This window comes from Camelus ferus, chromosome 8 (assembly GCF_009834535.1).
Source record: "Camelus ferus isolate YT-003-E chromosome 8, BCGSAC_Cfer_1.0, whole genome shotgun sequence".
Lineage (NCBI taxonomy): Eukaryota > Metazoa > Chordata > Mammalia > Artiodactyla > Camelidae > Camelus > Camelus ferus.
Window position 1 is genome coordinate 72,380,912 of NC_045703.1, and position 23,703 is coordinate 72,404,614.

At 48.7% G+C, this 23,703-nt stretch overlaps 1 protein-coding gene across 1 annotated transcript in view; it reads right to left on the reverse strand.

The window, feature by feature from the left end:
• The window catches only part of RPS6KA2 (ribosomal protein S6 kinase A2), a 318,148-nt gene extending 307,344 nt beyond the window's left edge, over positions 1 to 10,804 (reverse strand). The window contains 3 exon segments of the mRNA XM_032485337.1: positions 6,653 to 6,673; positions 6,675 to 6,713; positions 10,727 to 10,804. Of these exon segments, the coding sequence (XP_032341228.1) occupies positions 6,653 to 6,673; positions 6,675 to 6,713; positions 10,727 to 10,789 (123 nt within the window). The 5' untranslated portion in view covers positions 10,790 to 10,804.
• Between the last annotated feature and the right edge of the window lie 12,899 nt (positions 10,805 to 23,703).

Genomic DNA, 23,703 nt, shown 5'->3' on the forward strand with positions numbered 1-23,703 from the left:
CCACTGAAAGAATTAAGGAGGGAGTGGGGGGGGGGGGGACTGGCCTGAGCCAGGCGCGTGGCCTGGGGGCAGAAGTGCCCCAGGTAATCTGCGGATACACCCGAGACCTCCCATCACTTCAGGAAGGACACCAGAAACCACACTCTTGTTGTATTTATCCTATTATTTTAAAAATAGGCATTTATGCATCTGAATCCTCAAAAAAGTTGCGATTTCTGGGAAAAGAGAGGGTATGTCTTATTCAGGTGTCTGTCAAGACACTGGATAAATGTTTCTAGAACCATTTCCTCAAAGAGACTTCGAATCCTTACTTTTGTCTTCTTCGAATACAAGTTCCATGCAGCTGCTCTGTTTACTCTACCTGAGTCGGGAGGGGAGACCTGACCTAGGGATGGGGTGGGGGGTGGGAGCCCAGGCCCCCGGGGGGGCCCCCACGGGACGGTGGCCAGGAGAGCAGCGGAGGAGGAGGCAGGAGGCGTCTCCTGCAGAGAGCTGGGCGTTTGCTCGACACGCACTTGGCACCGTGGGCTGTTTTGGTACCACATCTTGGAAAAAAAGGTTTTAATGATTCCCTAGAGATTTTTATGACTCACATAAATTGCGAAGTCTGTGTCTCCACACCCAGCTCCCTCTGCATCTATGACACAGGATAAGGGTTTTGTTTGGTTTTCTTTTACTTTTCGTTACTTCAGAATATCTGAAGGACAAGAAACGACACAATTTTCTATCTGATTCTTTGAACCTTGCCCACACGTGCAGCCCCATGACGGGGGCAATCTCCTCTGTCTAGATACATCCTCTCTCCCCAGAACTACTCAAATTACCCATTTGGTATTCATAAAATACAAGAGACTTTGTCATTCTTGTTGGTCAGTAACAAACCCACCCAGGACAGATACCAGTCAGGAAAGCAGGGGTGGGGTGTGCAGCCTCCACCAGCACCCGTAGCTCAGGCTCCCCTGTGTGGCTGCACATAAGAAAGGAGCAAGCTTTGTATTTTCCCAATTTGAAGGGAGAAGGAGAGAGAATTTTGGAAAGAGGAAAGGAGAGGGTGCCAAGGTGGGCCTGTGAGGTCCCCGCGGCCACAGGAAACAGACTGGCCGCAGAGACGCTGCTCCTGAGCCTCGGGCGTGGCTCCGAGGCAGCGGGCCAGCCCATCCCGGCTCCCCGCCGCTCCTCCAAGGCTGTCTTACATCCAGAGGAGAGGATGGAGCATAGCCTTGACCCCAGGCCCTGGTCCCACTGGCCTAAAGTCAACCACGAAATGTCAGGTACATTGAGGGGAATCAGTGACTCTAGGAAGAGAAGAAACGTAGAAAAAGCTTTGGTCTGAAATTCCTTTTCGTTCGGCTCTTGGCTATAGTTAGCAAATGACATCATCTTTGATGCTTCAATTTCATCCCCTGGAAACTGGGGAACGAACAGACCTCCCTCCCACTTCCCAGGGCTTAGGAAGGATGGAAGGTGATATAAATCAGATACATGAAAAGGCAGCGTTCTTACTTCGAAGCATCACTGGGTTTCATCCGCAACCAGGACCGGTGCAGGGCCGTTCCTAAGGGCTTCACACACAGGAGGCCCTAAGAGACACCCAGACGTGACCGGATGGCTCCCTCCAACCTGCTGCTTTGCATTAAAGTACTGGGGACGTGCAGCTTTAATTAGGTGTTTTGCTTCACAATTTAGCAACCATCTCAACACAGACAGTTACTCTTGGCTGTGACAGGGTGAGCACCATTTCCCTGGGGAGACCATCCCTGAAATCACTGCTCCCCAAGGCTGAAGACACAGGCCACTGGCATGTTCACACGGGCTGCAGCTGGTACCGAGTAAGATGTGAACGATCCTCTCCGCTCACCCGAGTACTGGGCAGCGTGGCCTCCCGTGTGCAGTGCCGAGACAGGAGGACAGGGTCCCCGTGGGCGCCCGGGGTTTTTGAAAATGTTTAGCCCCAACCAAGCAATCATTTATTTTCAGAGAGAACGTACTCTCGGAAATGTGCTACCACTGACTTCGTTACAGAAGCAGGAAGATGAGGATGGAAGAAACCAAAAATAGCTGCACCGTCTACATGCGCCCATCGTGATGAGCAGCGACACTCAAGGGACACTGGGGCAAGACAAAGGGCCGGCGTCTGCTGCCGGGAAGAGCCAGACTTCTGGTCTCGTGCAGATTCCTGCAAAGAACTACCCCTGACACATCAAACACGCTGTACCAATTTTCAACACAAAACCGTGCCTTTTCCTTCAGATCTGCCCCAAGAAATGCTACGGTTTGGTGAAGCCAATGTTACCCTCACCCACCCTGTGGGGCATTTAAACACTGATGGGAATTCCAGCCTTTCTCCAAGGTGCACCGTGTTTACACTGCCCTTTTCTAGAATTTCAGGAAGGATCAAAGTGAGTCCTGCCTCCTGCTGGACAGAAGACAACACGGGACACAAATGGAAACAGCGACACCGTCTCTGAGCCTTCGCCAACACCAGCCTTCAGAGGCGTGGTGGGCGCTGCAGAGGCGGGTTGACAGCAGGTAACGAGCAGGCAGGGAAGATCGCAGCATCAATCTCTTCTCAAAACTACGAACCACCTCTTTACGCTGTAATTGCTCTGCTCTTAATCGCCTTATTAGTTCCGAGGTTTCATTATTCTTCTTGTCTCGTTTCTTTTCAATCCAGTTTGGATTTTTTTTCCATCTTTCTTGTTTTTAAGGAACAATGAAGCTGTCTGTCTAGAGTCCAGGGGCGGTACAGGTAAGAGGCAACCTGTTGGCATGTACAGGCGACCTGGGTGCAGGTGGCTTGTCCTGGCCTGGGTGAGAACCTGCTGTGACCGTGACTTAGTCAGAGGGCCCTGATCACACTCTTGGGTTGTTCTCTCCTTCGAGCAGGAAGGATTCCATGTGCCCCCAAATCCTGTCCCTGCCCTGCTCCTCGCCCCTCTCCTCTGGCAGAGAACTGGGGACATCCAGGCTGCAGCTGCTCCAAAGACAGGGCGCTGGTCACTGAGGGAGGTCACGTTGACAGATGCTCAGAAATCACAGAACACCAGCCCTGAGGAACTGCCCAACCCCCAAGAAGAGGCCAGGGCCCCGGCGGCTGGGACTACAGCTTCAAGCATCCTCACGTGTCCACGGGAGTTGCCCTCCCCCCACCACAGCCCTCGGGGGCAGGGCTCCGTGGCCCCAAGGCGCTTTCCTGCTAACTGATGGCTGAGACCTGGGCGTGCCACCCTCCCCATGCTCTGCTCTGCCTCAGAGACGCCAGAGTCTCTGCTGTGAAAACCGGGAGTAGAAGTTTAAGGGGAGAGGGAAGCATTGAGGGAAAGCTGAGGACGTAAGGGGAAACGACGCTAACGCTGAGAACAGAGTCTCTGGACCTGGCTTCTAACGTCGACCAGACAAGAAAGCAGTCTTCGTTAATAGACATGACCCTGAATTCTGAGCACTTCTGAAAATGCATACGCCAAGCTCTGACATCTTCCACAGGCTGTTCTGTGCAATCAGAAACCCGCCTAAAAAGCACTGTGTCTAAAACACCCAGAGACAGGAAGCTGAGTGACGAGCAGGTGCAGCGGGCGCCTAGAGACTTAGCGTCTGCGTTCGTCATGGAAACGGCCTGGAGCCGCGGACACCTGACCACCCCCCCCCCAGCCCTGTCCCCCGCCCTCCCTGCAGCAATGGGGCTCTCAGTGCGGGGTCGGTCCCCGGGCTTCCCAGATCCCGGGCTGCGGTCACACCCAGACCAGACTTCTAGAGGCCCCCACTATGCACTACAGGGGCCCGGCCCAGCGAGGCACCGGCATCTGCATTAAACTTGAACTCTGTTGGGTGTCCTAATTTCCTGGCACGCTGGCTGGCTTTGCTTCACGTAACCCGCCAAAAGGAGCAGGGAAATAGGACCACAACCCCCCCAGAGCACCTTCTCTCTGCTGAGCCCCTTCCAGTAACCCCCCCGCCCCAAGCAGCTGAAGGAGTATCTCCTGATGAGATCTGCAGAAGTCAGGGGGGCTTTTTGTCTTTTGTTTCAGAATATAAACAGCGAGCACCTCTGATGTGTCAAGTGAAATGAGACTGAGTCACCACCCTGCGAATTTATGACACAAATTCCCAGCATGACACTGCCTTTCTGAAAGAGGAAGCCTTTCCCTCAGCAGAGGTGAGGAAAAGTGAGTTGCATTAACACCCAGCTTCCGACTCCAACTTCCTGTCTGATCTTTCGATTTTTATTCTGGACCTTCACTAGCTCTCTTTTTTCAGAGGCTGGACAGAGCATGTTGTGAGATACAATCAAACGAGGGTCACGTGCGGAGATATTACTGCATCAAATATCCCGAATGTGTCCTGTACTTGTACACACACTCACACACACACACACACACGAAGCACATTCCACATTCAAAAGCCATGCCTAAGAAAGGCGCTACGAGACCGGAGGACTCCCAGCCACGCCCACTTAACCTTACACCCCACGCCCAGCACGCAGCTTTGCCCACAGATTTTCGATGTTCTTGGCTCAGTGAAAGGATGAGCAAACTGTTGTTGAGCTGAATAATATTTTTTTTCCCTAAATCAGACTTTTTAGTCATCAGACGCATTCCGACTGACAAAAGGCATGAAACTTTCACGCCCGGTTCGGTTGCCATCTGATTTCCCTGATTTATCTGAGCCACAGATCCGTCAGTTGCAGAGGCCTCGCAAATCTCCAGGTACAAGGAAAAGCTGGCCCAATAAAGATTCGGTGACATCCATCTGCCACAGGGCTGAAACCAGCATGCTGGGTCTCCGGCATCACCTGTCAGAAGCAGCCATGAACAGCTGGCTCTCCCAGTACCGTCAGGATCCCCACAAACACCGCAAAAGCATCCGCACATCTGCACTGTGTCCTGCAAAATACTCCTAACATTTTCTTCATGTATGAAGAACCAAAGACACACTGCTTTTCCGTCATCTGGACCAGGCGACATCAGGCAGTCATCACTTCCTCCACTTCATGTTCTGTGAGCAAAGATAACTTCCAAGAGGTCGGTTGACCTCACTGCCTTCCTGCAACAGATTAACAATCTACGTTTCCACCAAACATGTTATGGGTGAGACAACTTGAGACTAGGAGGTCTTAAGAAATACTGTTCATGAAGGAACAGATTCAGGTAGTCACTAAGCAGCTTGAATGTATCCTGGTCCCTAAGCAATCGTGTTGCCAGCTTGGCCACCACCGTGAGCCGTGCGGCTCGGAGCCAGCCTCCTGAAGTTAACGGCCGAAGGACCACAGTCACCTGCAAAGGTTCCCTGGAATCAGAGTTCCCTCAAACACCCAGAGAAGCATTATTGAAAGTGGCAGGCCCGGCCTGGGTTGGGTTCTCTGAGACCCTGGCCTGGGGCCTCGTTCATCTGCAGGGAGGTGCTCCTTCCGGACACGCCCCGCCCCGGGCAGGTGCCAGTTAAATTCCATCTCTCCTGGAAAGTTACTGGCTCACCTGTCTGTCAACCCTCTGACCTCCGAGGAACAGGCCAACGCAGGGCCACCTCCCAGTTGAATGTTCTGTTCCAGAACCCGGGAGACTGGCTCAGCCAGGAGCACAGCTGGGAACGGATGGCCGCCAGCTGAGGAAGAGGCAGCTTCGTGCTTTATTTCTTTACTTAACTCTGTATTATGTCACATGATCCCAAGATCCAGGGGTCCTGGGCTTAAAACGTGTGCAGTGAGCACATGTCCGGGTGGAAGTGACACCAGCGTCCGGCTCGCTGATCCGCCCCCCAGCCCCCTAGACCTCACCACAGAGTTGCCGACGTTACAACTGTCATGGTTCTGAGTGGTGCAGGCTGAGCGACTCGGGTCGCTGAGTCCTCCTAATTGCCTTAATTGTCAACTTCCTCGGCGCCAGGTTGCTGGGTGGAAAAATGTCTGCTTCAATAGGATTCCTTTACGGCAGCTCAGCTTTTGCTTTGGATCTAGCTCTTTAATGTCAACGTCCCCTCAGAGAGTGCTTGTTGGTGCCACACCGTCTCCCACGACACCATTTCCTCAGCGAGAGCTGTCAGCGCCCGCCTCCCGGGCATAAGAGCAGAGGAACAGGCAGTCTGAGCTGACAACCCTCTCTGCTCCTTCCCATGTTCCCCGGGGGTGTCACCCTCTCAGCCACACCCCTGCTCCTCTCCCAGACCCACTCTGACGCTTCCCCTCCGCCCTTATCCTGCGGACCCCCGACTTCCTCCCACGCCCACTGCCAGGGCTGCACCTGCCCCCTCCCACAGCCCCCACAACACACCACCAAGCATTTTAAGAAGCTACATCACCTAACCTGCAGCAGGTACAACTATTTATCACTGCCTCTATGCACCAACTGGACATTCTTCATACTTGTCTTAACTGACAATGATACACAATTGCCCCTTTAAACAGTCCACAGCAGAAGACTACGAATTTTACTTTGATTGGTAATTTTTATTCCTATGTTCTCCGTACCCCTTTTGAGGGAAATTATGGGCTATAAAATGCACGTAACATATTTGCACGCATTTGTGCTCATGCTTGTTATGTATATACACGAATACACACGTATTTCACCAAAATACCCGCTCCTGAGCTACTAATTTCAGTCTTCCATTCCCCCCTCCACCCCACTTTCGCCCCAAATGATGAAACATGTATAGTTACTTCTTCTGCAGTGTCTTCTACAGGTGGGCTCTGAGTCCAGGTTCAGATCCTCCTCGGTGGTCTGATAACAAAAGATATACATTAAAAACCGTTAGCACGACAACATTCTTATAAAGAGCCCCAAACAGGCAATCCTTGAGAAGGACTAACTAGATACTCAGTATTAGGACCAAAGAACATGGGAAATGCATCAAGTTCCTTTCCACCTGAATTTATTTGAAACTCTGTGATGCGTCATGCCTGAGACAGATCCTTTATAAAACAGGAGGCAAATCAGGCAATGAGTGTTTATATCCGCAACTACAAATTACTAGATCAACCGAAGTGTGTGTGGCTTATACCACGACTGAAAGGAGAAGCAGGTGATTTACGTAACCCCATGACCAGAAAGGCGAGGGCGGGGGTGTGGATCTCCACGGGCTGAAAGACTGATGCTGTGAGGATGGAAACAGAGAAGTTAGGGGGAAGGCGTCTGCAACTGTTCCCATTTGAATGGAACAAAATCACCATCTTGGACCAAAGCTCAGAGAATGAGTTACATCAGACAGGCTCCGGTCCTTGCTCATAAAAACCTAGAGCACAGCCTTGTTGAGGATAGAATATGAGGGCCTGGGTCTGAGGCTCTGCTCACTACTTAATGACCTGAGGCAAACTGCTCAGCCTGGACCTCAGCTTCCCTGTATATAAAATCAGGAACCTAAGGGCATCGAGCCCCCAGAAGTGTGGAGAGAATTCGATGAGGTAACACCTGCCAGCATCCGGCACCTGCTCTGTCCGGCAGACACTCAGAGGTACCTGCTGTCATGACTGTTTCCAGCTTCGTCTTCCAGCCCAGGAGCCTGAGAGAATTGTCATTATCCAAGCGAGACTGTGACTCAGGGAATCGTGTTTGATCTGCGTTGTTCAAAAATGGGCTTTTCCTTTCTCTAACGCGTGATGACGTCCCAGGAGGAAACATCACGCTTCCTCCTCTGAAAGGACGTGGACAAACTGAGTGGGCTGGCTGACACGCTGCCTGGCTCAGCACTGGCGCCTTCCCTCAGCTTCCCCCGGAGCGTGCCCTTGGCGTTGTAACCCTGCTAAAAGCAGTGCTTGAAAAGCCCTGCTTTGAAGACGTGCATTTAACTTGCTGTGACACCATTCACACACCACCACGTGCTTCTTTAGATGCAAGCTTCTTCTGGGATTTTAGGGAGGTCCCAGATTTTAATTAGCATACGTTTCCTTGTCAACTCGCCCCATTAATGGGTATAATATGCCTTCCAAAGTATCTCAAAACAATTCAGAAACCATGCTTTCCCTAGACAGTCAAATGAATTTCCCCTGGTCTGTGGGCTGAAGCAAAGACACATTTTTTAAGGATATATAGAATTCTCCAGTCCAGTGAACCTCAAATCCAACTCAGTTCAGTTCCCTCACTGCCGATGAGAAAAGTCAGGAGTGGAAGCAACTCATAAAAGCAGGAGAAACCTAGAATCTGAGATTGCTGATTGCCAGCTGCTAGAAAAGGAATAATCAGTCACTTTAAACATATGTAAGAGCAGATAATCCAACCACTAATATCATGTAGCAGATTTTCTCATAAAAAAGCACACCTGCTTTTTAATGCAGGGATCTTGCAACATTTAACTTGGGGTCAGAGGTCAAATGTATCCCATCTAGTTTTGCCCAGTTTCTTTTTTTTAAACAGGTTTTTTAAATTTTTTAATGTTTTATTTATTTTGTTTGTAGGGTTTTTTCATTTTCGGGGGGTTTTGGGGGGGATAATTAGGTTTGTTTATTTATTTTAATGAAGGTACGGGGGATTGAACCCAGGACCTCGTGCTTGCCACTGGCTATTTACCCTCTCTTCCAAAATTTTTGGGGCGGAAATTAGTTTTTTAATTTATTTACCTATTTTTTTAAATGGAAGTTCTGGGGACTGAACCCACAAGCTCGTGCGTGCTAAGCAGGCACTCTACCACAGAACTATACCCTCCACCCCAATTTCTTGATGTGTGAGTTATTTTAATCTCATACAACATAAAACATGGGCAAAACTAGAAAAGAAAATCAGCCTCTGTGTTCCAAAATAGGTAGATCTCCCATCCGTGTGGATTTGTAAGTTCCCTTAGAACTTGAAAGATCGCAGGGTTACTATTTCAGGTTTAACTTTTCTGTAGAAAGAGCTCTAATTTCTCAGTTCCAAATAAATAGGGACTTAATGCTCTGTCTGAACCTATGTACTCCACGGGGTATAACATTCTAAAACATTCACCCAGGAAGCCTGAAGAAAATTTCTCTTGCTTCAGGGCCATTTAATGTATTTTTTAAATTTGATGTTGCATATGCATTGACCTCAAAAACTTTTAAAATTTGCCTTCTCAGTGGGGTGGCAAGGCAGTGCAGCCTCTCAGGCCAAGTCTGCATCAGATTCTTCCAGTTTGCAAGTTCCTTCTAGAATCATGATGTATTTTTTAAATAATATGAGTATATTTGTTGCTGATCTATTTTCAACCAATCTAAGAAATATTTAAAACACAGCGGCTCCTCAGAGCCTGGATCAGTGGCCACGAAGTGAGGTCCAAGAGTCCCAGGAACGTGTTCAGACCATCCTTCATCTCTCCCTCTGGTCATTCCTCCTAAGTCCAGGGCCAAATCTTCCCTTGACAGTAGGGCTGCCTTCATGGGGCCCTGTGCAGATTCCCAAGCACAGTGCAGGTAACCAGGAGGGGTTCAGAAAGCAGCAGGAAATAAGAACAAGACATCTGGCTAATCATTCAAGTCATTACTTCAGTTTTTAAAAATCCACATCCTTCTCAAAAGGAAAAAAAAGAAAAACTTGACTCGGCCACCCTGGTAAGTGAGCGGTTCTTTCTAAGGCACTGTCGTCACTGCCAAGAACGACATCCTGTAGAAACAAAAAAATCAAAAGCAGTGGAAAGACATGGGGGTCACTCCCTCCAGCTGGGTGCTTCTCTCTGGCAGTGTGTCTGCGTCGTTCCGTGTGAAAACTAGGCTTAATTTCTATGCTGTGCTCGACAACCTCATTGACCAATATATATTCCAAGCATTACTGAGTTACTTTGGCTTCCAAAAAAAGGATTAAATATAAAATAGTAAGTAAGTTCTCTTCTAAAACAGACTCTCACATTCAGCTTAAAATTACGTCCTGTGAATGTCTCAATATATAGTATGTATCTATAAAAATAAATGGCGCTTAAAATGGTAAGAATTGAACTTACAGATCTGATGCTGGGTACAGGAGATAAGGCAAAAGTTAAAGGTTGGATTTTGTTACGCCTTAGTATGTTATCAAAATTTGCCACTTATAAACACCACCTCAGTCACTATAAACACAGCCCAGGTATATCTCATAATTCAATCAGTTTAATAACATTGAGGAACTTTCTCTTCTAGGAAAATACATGTTGAACATCTGTAAATCGAGTTAAGCAAATTAAATTTCCAGAAAGAGAGTTCCGTGTCCCTAGGGGACCATTCAGTTAAGTAATGTCAGAGGTGTCTCCCACTCCAGCCAGCCCCGAGGGTGGGCCACTGACACTCTCATTTCGTTATCTTTCCCCTTTATCTTCAACCAGTCCTCTGTATTGGGCCACGCAGCCCGTTAAGATTGCATTATCTTTATGCCTTCTGTTTCTTAAAGAAGAATCCATCATTTGCTTGCCTTCCGGTTTCATCATTCACGGTAGCAACTGGAGGTCTTATTTAAGCCACTTGTTGAACGAAAATCAGACTGATGCAGATTAGCTTGGAAACGTGTGACTACTTCAAGGCATACACATACTTTAAGAAGCATCCTGAAGTTTGGCTTAAGAGCAACCATTTTTTTCCTCAGCTCATTCATTTGCACTCATATATTTACACCACACACAGCCGTGTGTGGGTGTACACACACGTATGTAATGTTGACTTGTGCGTATAAACACAGCCTATCCATCTCTGCTCATCAAACAGCCAAGACCCTGTCACACAACAGTCCCTCGATAAATATGAATTCACTGTAGTAAACAGCCCTTTTGCCGCAGAGTTAGGATGCTGTGGAAAAGTGCATTCTTTCTCCTCCGTACTCACCTCTGTTTCCATGGGCTCCACCTCTATCTTCTTCCATAGCTCCAGCAACTGTGCAATCGGCATTTTGGAAAACTTTCCTTTCCCTCTGATCAAGTACAGACAAGAAGAAGGAAAATAATCAGAGGCACCAAACAGCACGGAGACGGCCAGACAGGATGTCAGCGCCCGAGGCAGAGGCGGGCGTCGCTGGGAGGCAGGGGGTGGTGAGGCCGAAATCAGGCTGGGACGACCGCAGGCGCCGGCACGGTCCCCAGGGGTGCGGAGGGCGCGGGGGTCTGCAATATGGCTGCTCGGTGTGTCCTCTCCCCGCCAGCCCCGTCTCGGCGGCTGCTTCCCGCTCCCTCGCTCGCTCGCGGGGAAGAGGGAGGAGGAGACAGAACTGCAGCTTCGGGTCTGCGCTGCGACTCTGGCGGAGCGAACGCACGGCTCTCGGCATCAGATTGGATTCCCGGCCTCGCCCCCTCCCCCCTCCAAGGCCACGCCCTCCCCGCTCCCCCACTATTTTACCTTAATTGGCTCTAAATGATGGGTGAAAGTTGGGTCTGAGGATGCGGCTGCCATAGAAACCGCATAGCAACCGAGGGCTGGGAGGAGGGAGCAGGGGAGGGGGCGCGCGGCGGGGTCTGCCCCTCTCGCTCCCAGCGCGCCGCGCGGGCACCGCTGCGGGCTCCCTTCGCTCCTCGGAACCCCACTCGACCACCTTCAGCCTCTGGGGGCTGGGCCAGGGCTGGCGGCGGGAGGCCAGGTGCAGGGGGCTGCTCTGCATCAGTATTTCAGGGGCGCCCCGCATCCCGGAGTTGCTGCGCTGGGGCAGCTGGAGCAGCGGCCTCTCCGTCCCCCCACCCGCCCCCCAAGCATCAGGACGACGACGCCCTCGGAGAAGCGGAAAGGGAGACCAGGAGCGCCGGCCCGGCGCCCGCGGCCTCTCCCCAGGCTCGTCCGGCTCCAGCCGAAGCCTCTGTCTGCAGGCTGGACCCTGGCCTCGGCGCACCGGGAACGTGGCCGCCGCGCTGTTTCTGGGAGAGGGAATGACAAGGAGGTGCGCTGCTTAAACTCCCAACCGGCAGGATCTGCGGAAGTCAGGGCAGGGATTTCGGTCAGAGAAGCACTAGTTCAAACACTGTACTGTAGCGACCGTCTGTCAAGTTCCAGGAAGGATGCCGCGAGCACCTGGCACAGTTTCTCTCGATTCTCCGTCTCCTGTGGACCTTACTATCCCACTTCGCAGAGGAGATAACCGGCGAGGAGGAACTGGCCCAGAGACACCCCCCACACCCCGCCCCCGCCCCAGGGCAGAGCCGGAAGCGAGGTCCTGGCTGCCTCCAGCGGGGCACTGACCACTTCAGTCTCCTACCAGGAGTGCAACTTTCTAGGGGGGCGCCTCTCTCCCTGTTTCTTTCTTTTCTTTTTTGGTTTCTTCTGTCTTCTTTCTCACACCATTTCTTCTTAGAATAAAAGACATGTGCATGTGGAAATATATTCATCTCCCCAGATCTCTGAAGCTAGTCTGATTTTTGGTTCCCTCTGGGAAACAGTGTTCAAGTTTAATGCAATGTAACGTCGCTTCTGAAGTGTGTTCATTTCTATAGCAAATTCCTTTGTCTTTGGGAAAAATATCTAAGAAAATGATTTGCTGCATCCAAAAACTATCAATAATCTCTTTATCTTTTTCATCATTATAAACTCACAAAGAAATACAGTTCATTAGCAAAGAACAAAACAACACAACAACAAACTAGCTCAAATGCCAACCACTCCGTGTTCCAGAACAAGACGAGTGAAGTCAGAATTAACAGAAGAGGTCCTGGTCTTAATGCTGATTTACGAGAGTCAGTTTTTCTTTCTACAAAATGGGGCCAGTAAGGATCTTAAAAATTAATTCCAGTCAAAATAAAAATAATACCAATATTGTTTATTTTCAAAGGTGGCATTCACTGATTGGCAGAGCAGAGTGAAGAGTCCCAATGGGTTCACCAAAATAAGGTTCACTGGGGCACAGTGTAAAAGGTCACAGAGTAGAAGCAGGTAAAATAAAATAGGTTTGTGTAATAAAGAGAGGGAAATCACTGATGTAAAACCCAGTGCCAAAGAGATGTCAGGATTTTTCCATATTGTGGGGAGGGTATAGCTCAAGTGGTAGAGCACACGCTTAGCATACACAAGTTCCTGGGTTCAACCCCCAGTACCGCCTCCAAAAATAAAATAAATAAGTAAACCTAATTACCACCCGCCCCCAACAAAAAAAAAAGATTTTTCCATCTGAAGACTGAGAACAGGGAGCTCTTGAAGGCAGCAGGGAGAAAAATGAAGTAGGATTCCTTACTGGGCGTTAACTGAAGTTCCATTTTCTGAGATGGGGCAGGGGAACATTGGTCCTTTCATTGGAGGGAGGAACCAGGAAGGAAAGAACGCTGGGTGCGCCTCTCATGACTGGCCCAGCTGCCTGCCTCCCTCTGCAGAGAGAGAGGACCGTGCCCAGCTCTGGGGCCATGATGGGCGAGAACCTTACAGATCAGCCGTCTGCAAACACAAAAGAGCTCCTATAAGGCTTAGAAATCACTGAAAATGTGGTTCATCATTTATCATGATGCCTCTTTTTAAAACTATGCACATGTGACACTAATAAGGAAACTGGACTCTATTCTGCCTTTGGTGATGAGGCAGGAGAGCCTGAAGGCACTCAGCGAGCCGGTCAGGAGGGCGAGGCAGATTTCAGCCCAGGAGCCCAGCAATCACACTCCCACGCCGCCTTCACTCTGCACAGCTGCACTCGAAACACCTAAGATTGTTACTTAAAAGCAAACAACCACCTCAATGCACTCCCTCCATCACTTCCCTGGGTGCCACCTGGCCAGATATGGTACCCAGCACTGTGGATGGAGAGGAAGGAAGAACAGGTCACCTAGGAAACAAAAAATAAAATAAAATTTAAAAGACAACTTTCCAAAATACACGTGGTCCAAGAGGGGATCAGCCCCATTTGTAAAGCGTGCGTTGGGGAGCGTGAGCAACAGGAGGCCCATTTCTCTGAAAGGAAATGATGACGTCCCAATACCTAAAAGGATAAAGGTCCAAATAAAGGACCAAAAAGAAATTGTGTGCGACAGGGCAAGAGTACCCGACATCCCAAGAACACCTGAACAACTTTCTTTTAACAAGAATAACACCTAAAGAATCTGATTTCCAAGGACCCCCCCCCCCCCCCAAGCACCAGTTTCCAAGAGGCAGCTGAAGCATGCTTGCTGAAATGGGTGTTGAATGAAGCAAACCCTTCGCAGTGAACACAGTGGGAAGGATCTCGGGAAGCCCAGTCACCATCACGCAGGGATGAGACGTGGGAGCTGGCCGTAAAACTCCGCACTCTCCTGAGCAAACGAAAATCCCAGCGCTGTGCTCACCACCCCTTGAATCTGAAAAGGAGTCTCTTCTCAGAGGAAGATGGGCAGGAGTAGGGGAGAGGGCCCCTCACCCTGCGGATTCCCATAACCAAAGGAACCCTCCAGAACAGAAGTGGGAGTCAGGAAATCTGATAAGAGGCCCCACTTTTGCCACTGAGACCCAGCTGCTCTGAAGTTCCCCATCTCGTCTGCGTAACAGAGAGAGCAATGGTGGCTGGGGTCTGTGCCCCAGATCTCAGGTCAGGAAAATAGTGTGCTTTTCGAAGAGACCCCGGCTGATTTCAAGTCACCTGCTGCTCAAGAGGACAAAGCAGGCTTGACCTCCATGCTTGGTGACCCACCCGCTTCCCCCGGGCTGCTCCACCTTCAGGTTGCTGTGGCCAACGGATTTGTGAAGTGAAGAGAATTACTCACGTCTAGTGACGTGACCCGCAGCCTTGGGACTTTCACTCCCAGGTTTCACAGAATTCCCCCTAAACCAAACCAGACTCATTCTCATCTTAACAAAAAGGCGTGGTGTCCATTGTTACAGGCTGAACGGTATGTTCCCCTGCCCTCTCTGCCCACAAAATTCTCATGATGATGTCCTACCCCCACCACCTCAGGATGGAGCCTTATTTGGAAATAGGGTCTCTGTGGTGGTAATTAGTGAACACGAGATCGTACTGGGGAAGGGGGGGCCCTGATCCATCAGGACTGGGGTCCTACAGAAGGGCGAATGGGATAGCAAGCCATGGAAACAACCTAAATGTGCTGACACGTGGCTGGGTAAAGAAGCTGTAGTGTATTTACACAATGGAACACTACTCAGCCATGAAAAGAATGAAACAATGCCATTGGCAGCAACACGAATGGACCTGGAGATCGTCACTCTAAGTGAAGTAAGTCAGAAAGAGAAAGAAAAATACCATATAATATCACTCATATATGGAACATAATGACACAAATGAACTTATTTACAAAACAGAGACAGACTCATAGACGTAGAAAACAAACTTATGGTCACCATGGGGGAAAGGGATGGAGACATATAAACTGGGAGTTAGAGATTTGCAGATACTAACTACTATATGTAAAATAGATAAACAGGTTTCTTCTGTGCAGCACAGAGAACTCTATTCGATATCTTGGAGTAACCTATAATGAAACAGACTATGAAAAGGAATATATGTAGGTATATGTATGACTGAGACATTGTGCTGCACACCAGAAACTGGCACATTGTAAACTGACTGTACTTCAATTAAAAAAAAGGAAAAAAGCAGGGGGAATGGGGACACAGACAGGCACGGGAGATCGCCCTGTGAGTCTGGCCTCCACCCCCACAGGCGAGGGGACGGGCAGAAGGGGCGGGAGGCCTGGCGCCAACCCTCCCAGTACCTGCAGAGGGAGCCCGGCCTGCCCACACCTGGGCCTGACTCCCAGCCTCCAGAACTGGGAGGCGATGAGTTTCAGTCATTTAAGCACCCCCACCCCCATCTGTGCTCCTTTGTTACAGCAGCCAAGCTAACACTCCCCAAGGGGACCAGGGGAGGATATAAGGGCAAATCAGAAAGCCCCAAAACACCGCAGTTCCACAGTAATCAGGACCCAGACGTCCAGATAAATCGGTGAGTCAAGATCCTGGTTCACACCTGCCTTCTTCAGGGACTAGCCAGGGCCCGGGGACAACATTTCAGTTGGCAACAGTTAAGCATCAAAGAAGATGAAGCCTTCATAGAGGCTTCCAGAAACCCCTTGATGTGCTCACATCCTGCAGTTTGGTCCAGAAAGACACAAGAGGTAGCTGGAATCCAAACCAGCCAGAAGCCCCATCTCCAACACAACAGAGTCGTGACACTCTGGTAGAGAAAGGCAGCTTCTTTCCAAAAGGAATTACTCACAAGAAAGAAAAGCCGGCTGAGTACAGAGTAAACAGTGCCTCTTTATCATGAAAAGGAAATTATATGCTAGGAGAACATTTTAAAGAAGAAGGCTTGCTTGCAGGCCTCCCAAATAATGTTCCCCCTCTGGTGAGCGAAGTCAGCATGACCCCAGCCACGCCAGCTCTCGGTCACCGTGGCTGGGCCCCGGCCCCAGTCTCCTGTGTCCCGAGGGCACCTCACCTCTGAGCAGAACTCAGCCCGGGGCAAACACCTACTGCCTGAGTGTCAGAGCCCGCAGAAGCAAAATGCAGAAAGAAGTAAAGACAAGCAAGCTGCTCCTCTCCCTCTTGAATGCACTGTCCCGTTCGCCTACATACAATACTCCGCAGAAATCAGCTCAGTCTTGTGAAAATACCACCTGGTGAGCTTCCTGGTCGGGAGTCTTACTAACTTTCTTGTCCTGCAGAGACAGTGAGACCAGTCTGTCCTCTTTTCTAATTCGGCATTCTCTGTGGTAATTGGCAGTTAAGTAATTTTCAGGGATTTATTTAATTTAGCTTTGAGCCAAACATGTTTGTTCCAAAATTTATTCCAGCTTTCGTAAGGCTAATCACACAGCCCGTCGACGGATCCCACAGGAACAGGACATCACATGGGCAATGAGACACTGGCCGTTTCCCCGACGCCGTACCTCATCCGAAGGGCGCCGGCCTCGTAAATCCCAGGCATTTCTGCCGGAACTGACATGAGCAACCACGGCCTTCATGAAATGACCTTACAGGGAAGTAAATACACTTCTAGATTTTTTTGTTTTTAACAAAAGCACTCCCGGTTGGACCAACTCAATTTCCTTTTGAAAACAAAAATATTAATGTTGATATCTAAGCTGAACACACATAAAATGCCTTTTGAAAAGTCTACGGAAACTGTAGCCACAGCATGTGGCTTGAGGGGACGTGACGAGGGCGAGGACCAGCCCAGACCGGTGACTCGGAAACACTCCCCAAGATGCACTGGGCCTCCCTTCCCTCTGGGCGCTGATGGCATACAGGGTGTTTGTCGTTGCTACAGTTTTGTCCTTATTATTACTGTTTACTTAGGTTTTAACAATAGTCAAGTCTCTTTACTAAGAAATGACCATCCGTTATCAAGTTAAGCAGGAGGAAGGCGAGAAACAGTAAAAATGGCTGAAGACCACGAACAGCACAACTTAGAAGACGGTTCTGTCCTAGATTGTGTACTAGACTCTGGAGGCAACTGGAACCAGTCGCAGTCTGTACTGACGTTAGAAGATTAAGCATATGCATGAACGGTGCTTGGTAAATTCTTAAACCATGATAGTTATCGCCTCAGAATATAAACAATCACCAAAAACACAGTATTTACAGGAACCTTCCACATAACCTATGGAATCAAGTACCTACTCCTGGTGAAAGTTATGTGAAGTACATGAAAACATCCACAATTACAGGATACTGACTATAGTGCTATGAAATTCTCTTCCATGAAAGGAAAGGGAATCATGGAAACGCCACGGGCCATTCGGAACCACAACTGAATCGGACTCCTGGAGAGAGGAGCCTGAGGGCAGGGCATCTTCAATGCGAGGTGCACTTGTCCGACCACAAGAACGCACGCAGATTCTGGCTGCCAGAAGCCCCTGCTCTGCGTCCTCTGCCTGCACGGACTCGTGTTTTTTCATGCTGTTGACTTTAATTTCTGTATCTGATTTTTTTTTTTAAAAAAGATTAATGCTTGCTTATCTTGTTAGGAAAATGTAAGAACAGAAAGACAAGCTAACCTTGACACATGGTTTTGCAAGAAGAAAGATTTTCCATGAAGTGTTTTGCTTAAGGAATGACTAGAACAGCTGAAACGGCGAGCACAGCCATTTCTGTGTCAGGGTCTGAGACGTACCGGGTAGAATTATGCAAAACAAAAGCACGGAAAGATATCCCTTAGGATAAGTAACTAACCAGACCGAAGGACTGCCACCAGCAACGCACTGATCTCGCACGTACCCTGATTGGTCTCAAAGAGAACACTGAATTCCTCCTAAGTAAGAGGTGAATCGGGACGCGCAGGCACAGGAAGTCAGTTAACAGCAGAAACCGCACATCCAGGCAGCAGGCAGAACCCGGGAGGCGCCCTTTCAGGCTGGGATGTCAGGATCCTTGTAGGACAGTGGACGGTGCTCACCTGGTCAAGACGGAGGTGTCCGGGGTGCAGGCACAGGGGCCTCAGTCCCACCTGCACAGAGGGTGGCTCTGTCACTCCTTCAGGAACTGTGTTGATGGTTATTAACACAAAGCAAAGCGCTGATCAAATCCTAGAGGACAAGTTATTCTGCATTCATGGAAGCACCCCATGCAGTGCTGAACACATGTTAGTGCTTAATAAATGACAACCAATTCGTTGCTAAGGGGATTTTCTAAGGATCAAAAAAACTGTGTGAGTGTGTGTGCACATGTAATGCATTGATTTCCTAGAAAAAGTAAAGTCTAGCACTCTCTGCTCCTTTTGATTTGGTTCCTCAAGCTTCCAAACAAACACCATGCAGGCTGTGACCCCTCTGTGGTCCCTGCATGAGCACAGGGCTCCCTCTGGCCTGATGTCTCAGCAGACAAGCCCCACACGAGGTCTGCGCTTCATCTTTGGGCAAGTCTGCTGAATAAAGGGGCAGTCGAGGGTGTGGAGCTGGGAGTGGTAGGGACAGGACAGTGGATCAGGCCAACGAGATCTGTCTCCCAATGTGAGCGCACTGATTACTGACCCGGCCAAAGTGTTACAGGGGCGGGAGAGTGGTGATTTCCCCTAGGTTCACATGCGGATTCTGTAAGATGAATATTCAGTATGTTCATGAGACCACTGGTAGGGGAATCATTACCGCAGGACACTTGTTTTAAAAAGCAAGTTTCCCTGTAACGTTAACAGGTATTTCTTGAGAAGTTCAACCTGACCTTGAACTCTCAGACTAATATAGGGAATGAAGTCAGACGTATGCCTTGCGAGGGTAGGAAGTCTCAGGTTAAGTTGACTCTGACCTTCCCTCAAGGTGACGGTGGGTGGAGCCGCTGGGCTGGGCTGAGCCAGCCATCCCATGAGGGTGGTCCTCTCAGCCTCAGTGGGAGCCTGTGGCGGGGACCACAGCTTTTAGGAGCCCCTGTCTGCCCTCCGTGCACCCTCATCCTCTCCCAGCCACGCCCTCCTATGCCTTCTGCCTCCACACAGGCCCCCCTGGACGAACCCAGATGCCTGGAGAAGCAGCCGGACCTGGAAGGAGCAGGGAGACGTGGCCACGGGTGACCAGGGTGGATGCCGGCGCTATACAGTCGCTGCGTGACTGAGGAGAGACCTCCGAGGGCCCCCCAGGGACCTGGGGTGATCTGGGGACTTGCTCTCACAATTCACTGGGTTTACAGGAAAGAAATACGAGAGTTTCTGCACAGCTGTGCTTGTGGGCTGAGTTTTCTAACAGGAGTTCGTTTTCCTCGCGATGGGCGTGAGGACAGCCTTGCCTGGAACCTGATCCTCCCGCTCAGAGTAACAAAATCAGGCGCGGAGCAGGGCAAGCCTGAACACCCTTGACAAAGAAAGAAAATTACTTTGTCCTGTTCTTTCCAGCTATTGTATTTGATCCCCAGCCTGCAGGATACACAAGGTAGTTACAATCAATGTGGTTATTCAAGTCCATGTCCTGCCTCTTTGTGGACCTGCCCCCGCCTGTCAGACCCACCTGGAGCCCCTACGCGGCACAAGAACATTCGCACTTCCTGCCAGTCATTTCATCATGCGCTGTCCTTTCCTGGATTCCTTTCAAATAAAAATACTGAGGTCTGGTCTATTTAAAACAAGTCAAAGAGCCTCCTGATGTGTTTATTTCATCCAGTCTTTTTTTGTTATCTGGCTTGATTTTCTTTAAAAACAGACTTTTGTTTCGTGTTTTGAATATGTTTTTCTACCACACAGCTGATTACAGCAGCCTTTTTAGAAAGCGCTTCTGTCAGCTTCTTCAGTAAAAATAGATGTTTTCTGATTGGGACATATGGAGTTTTCTCCACATGGTCACAGGCCAAACCCTCATCAATATAGATCTTTGGTCTCTCTTAAGAAATAATTTCTAAATGACTTTCGAAAAGCCAGAAGAGAAGGCAGATGACTTTTCAGGACATCTAGGTCCCAGGTCACTTACCGCCTGCTGGACCAGGCTGGGGGAGGGGGTGTGAGACATGATGCCCAGCTCATCTGTCAGTTCCAACTTCTTCCAGGAAGGGAAGCAGAGGGGACTCAGATGTCGGCTGGAGTCTGGGCAGCACACTCCCACGTTTCCACTGAGGCCAGTGTGATGCGCAGGGCAAGGGTCCCTGATCCCCTCTCTCTGTGTCCACCTTCTCCGTCCTCAACCAACACAAGGTCATCAGACCCTGGAGGGCAGGAACTGTGATGGGCAGGGACCACGCTCCTAGGTGACAGGTGCTACCCTCACCTGAACCCCGAGGGCCCCTCCATCCCAATCTGGGGTGTAGGTGGGGAGGGACATGGGGAGGGCGCGTGCTCTTCCCGCAGTACAAATGGCCAGGCTTCTCCCCATCCAAGTCTCACCCTGGGAAGCAGTACCCTGCCAGCTCCAGAAACTGGTGGGAACTGTGGCCCCTCTGGGCCAGTCCCTGTCCCTCCACCCAATTTTGCTCTTATCCATCAGATTTCCTCAATAATGAATAAAGATGGTGCAAAGCTGTTTCTAGCAGGAACTAAGACAGCTTTTTTTCACCCTCGCTGACAAGCCAATGTATCCAAAATAAAGAAAATCAATAAAATAATGAGCCTGGGCCCTCTATCATTTCAACTTTGCTTACAGCGCTGGTGTCTGAGCCCAGGCGCCTTTCCAGACGGCCTGGGTACACAGCCTGAACAGGACAGACAGAATGCCCCGTCCGGGGCACATTTTGGTTGGAGGAGACCGGCAAGAAACAAACAGCTAAGTACTAAGTAGTCTGTGACATGATCGAGCCGCAGGGGCTGGGGAGGTCCGGGGGGGGGGGGGATGGCTGTGCTAAGATCTGGAGCTCGCGAGGGGGCGTGGTCACGCGAGGGGGCGTGGTCACGCGAGGGGCGGGGGCCGGGGGGCGTCCAGGTAGACACACAAACAGCAGGGCCGCCTGCTTGGCAAGCGCTGTCTGTCAAGTGCGAGAAACAGCAAGGGGTGGGTTTGGCTGGTGCAGAGGGAGCCAGACTGGAAGAGGCACACCCCCTCCCGCAGTCGCCTTTTAAAACGCAGCTTATGAAAAACGCTTCCCAACGCGGCTATATCCTCAACATCATTTCAAATTTCTGTGCAACATTCCATCACGTTGACGTCCCCTAATTTGTGGAGTCATTCCCCACAGAGGAATGTTTTCGCTCCAGTGAACATCTCTGTGCACAGAGCTTGTGCGCTGCGCTTTGGAAGATTCCCAAACGTGGCCTCGTGAGGTAAATGGGTATGAATATTTTTATGCCTCTCGTTAATTCCTACAGTAAAATGGTTTTTAATGCAAGGTTTGTCCTACCACAGGAAAAATGAGCTTTGCTTCTGGGGGTGATTCTTTAAATCTCCTGAAAGATCTTGGCAATTCAAACATACTTTCCTTTTTGGCCTATTTTCATGAAAGCAGATATGGGAGCATTAAAAGGACTGACTCACTGACGTGAATAAATTAAGGAATACACCATGTTCCCGACTAGGAAAACTGGAAAATGTACACATGTGTATTCCACAAAAATTAGTCTTAGTTATATTGTGACTATAGTCAAAAATCCAATTGCGATTTGTAATTTAAGAAAATAAACAAGAGTTTAAACAAAAATAGAATAACAAGAATAAGAAAAACAAGACCAAGACCACAGCTGCAACGTCAGATGTAAGACATACTCTAAAGGCAGAAGGGTGCTGGGACGCAAACGTACACAGAGATCAATGATGAGCGTGGTTCAATCAGTAACCTTGGAAAACATACATGGACTTAAAATACGATAGAAAAAATACTTAACAGCAATACAAAGGGATCGATTATTTAAGACTGTTGTGGGGAAACTGACCATTTAGGAACAAAATAAAGTCTCACTTTCCAAATACACAAAATTTGTTAGAGATAATTAAAATCACTGTTGTAAAATACGAGATTGTAACAACTGAAAAAATAGGTAATCTGACTTGGTTGGGGGATAAATCTTTAAGCATAAAAATGGAATAAATCACAAAGGAACAGATTAACAGATTTGCCTACATAAAATTTAAAGAGCATACTAATACGAAAAAGATATGTGTGTGTGTGTGTATATATATACACATACATACATATATATATATATATATATCACTATGCTATACACTGGAAATTAACACAACATTGTAAATCAATTATACCTGAACTTTAAAAATGGGGGGGGGGGATGAAGACTATATTTAATGCTCCACAGTGGACAGTAAAGGTTTCCACAGCCACCTTTTCATACTCATGCAACTACATTTGAAATAGATGAACAAATCACGTATTTGTTAACATGAACAGTTATGAAATCTTCCCACTCCTTTTTTGCTTAGAAATAAAAATTTCTGCCTTTCTCCCTATTTGGGGGGGGAGGTTGTCTCTTTAAATACAAAACTGAAGCATTATCCATACAGTTCTTTCTGTGTCTGAAACACTTTTGATGTTTTTCTACGACATTTTAATGAACCATCTGCCCAAAAATTTTTTTCAAAAATTGAGAAATTAGTAGTTGGGATAAATTATAGACTTGTTTACACTTATATTATTGGTTGTGACTTAACGGTTACAACCTGATCTAAATGTTCTGAGAAACAAGGGTGGGTTCAGAAACAGGACCCCAGACACGCAGTTCAAGATGATCAGTTTCAGTGCACGAGCGTGTCCCGAGAGCCACAGCACTCCGTGGGTGGACACTGGTGTGCATGACAGTGTAGCCTTGAGGGACATTTTCAAGCGGATTCAAAACAAAACAAAACAAGACAAAAAAAGCTAAACTCGTTTGGGCCAGATCAGGGCAAGAGCAGAGCGGTACAGAGCCTCACAACATCAAATACACAATCAAGAAGACAAATCTCAGCAGATTTCTTAAATAAAAATTAAGTAAATTAATTAAACTAAAATAAAGATTCTAAAGTTTATGTGGAAATTCAAAGAACCTAGAATATCCAAAGAAACCCCTTAAGAGGAAAACCAAGTTGGAGAACGTAAACCACCTGACTTTAGGATTTGTCAAAAGCTACAGAGATCAAGATAGCAGGATACAGTAAGATACAGCGTAAGAACCGACAAAGAGACTGTGATGGAGACCCCACTGTAGACCCTCATGTATGCAGCCACCTGCTTTTCAACAAAAGCACCAAAGCAATGATGAGCAAAGGACCATCCTTTCAAGATAAGGTGCTGAAATAACTGGATAACCATTTGGTAAGAAAAGGAACCTTGACTCGCTCTCACACCCTACACAAAATGTGACCTGCAATACGTCACAGTTAAAGCCATAAAACGCTTAGAAGGAAATATGAGAAAATCTTTGTGACTTAGGAGTAGTCAGATGTTTCTTAAACAGGTCACAGAAGGAAATAACCGTAAAAGAAAAAAATAGATTTTATTTAAATAAAAACTTCTCATCAAAACATCATGTGGGGGGTAGGGTACAGCCCAGCAGTAGAGCACGTGCTTCGCTC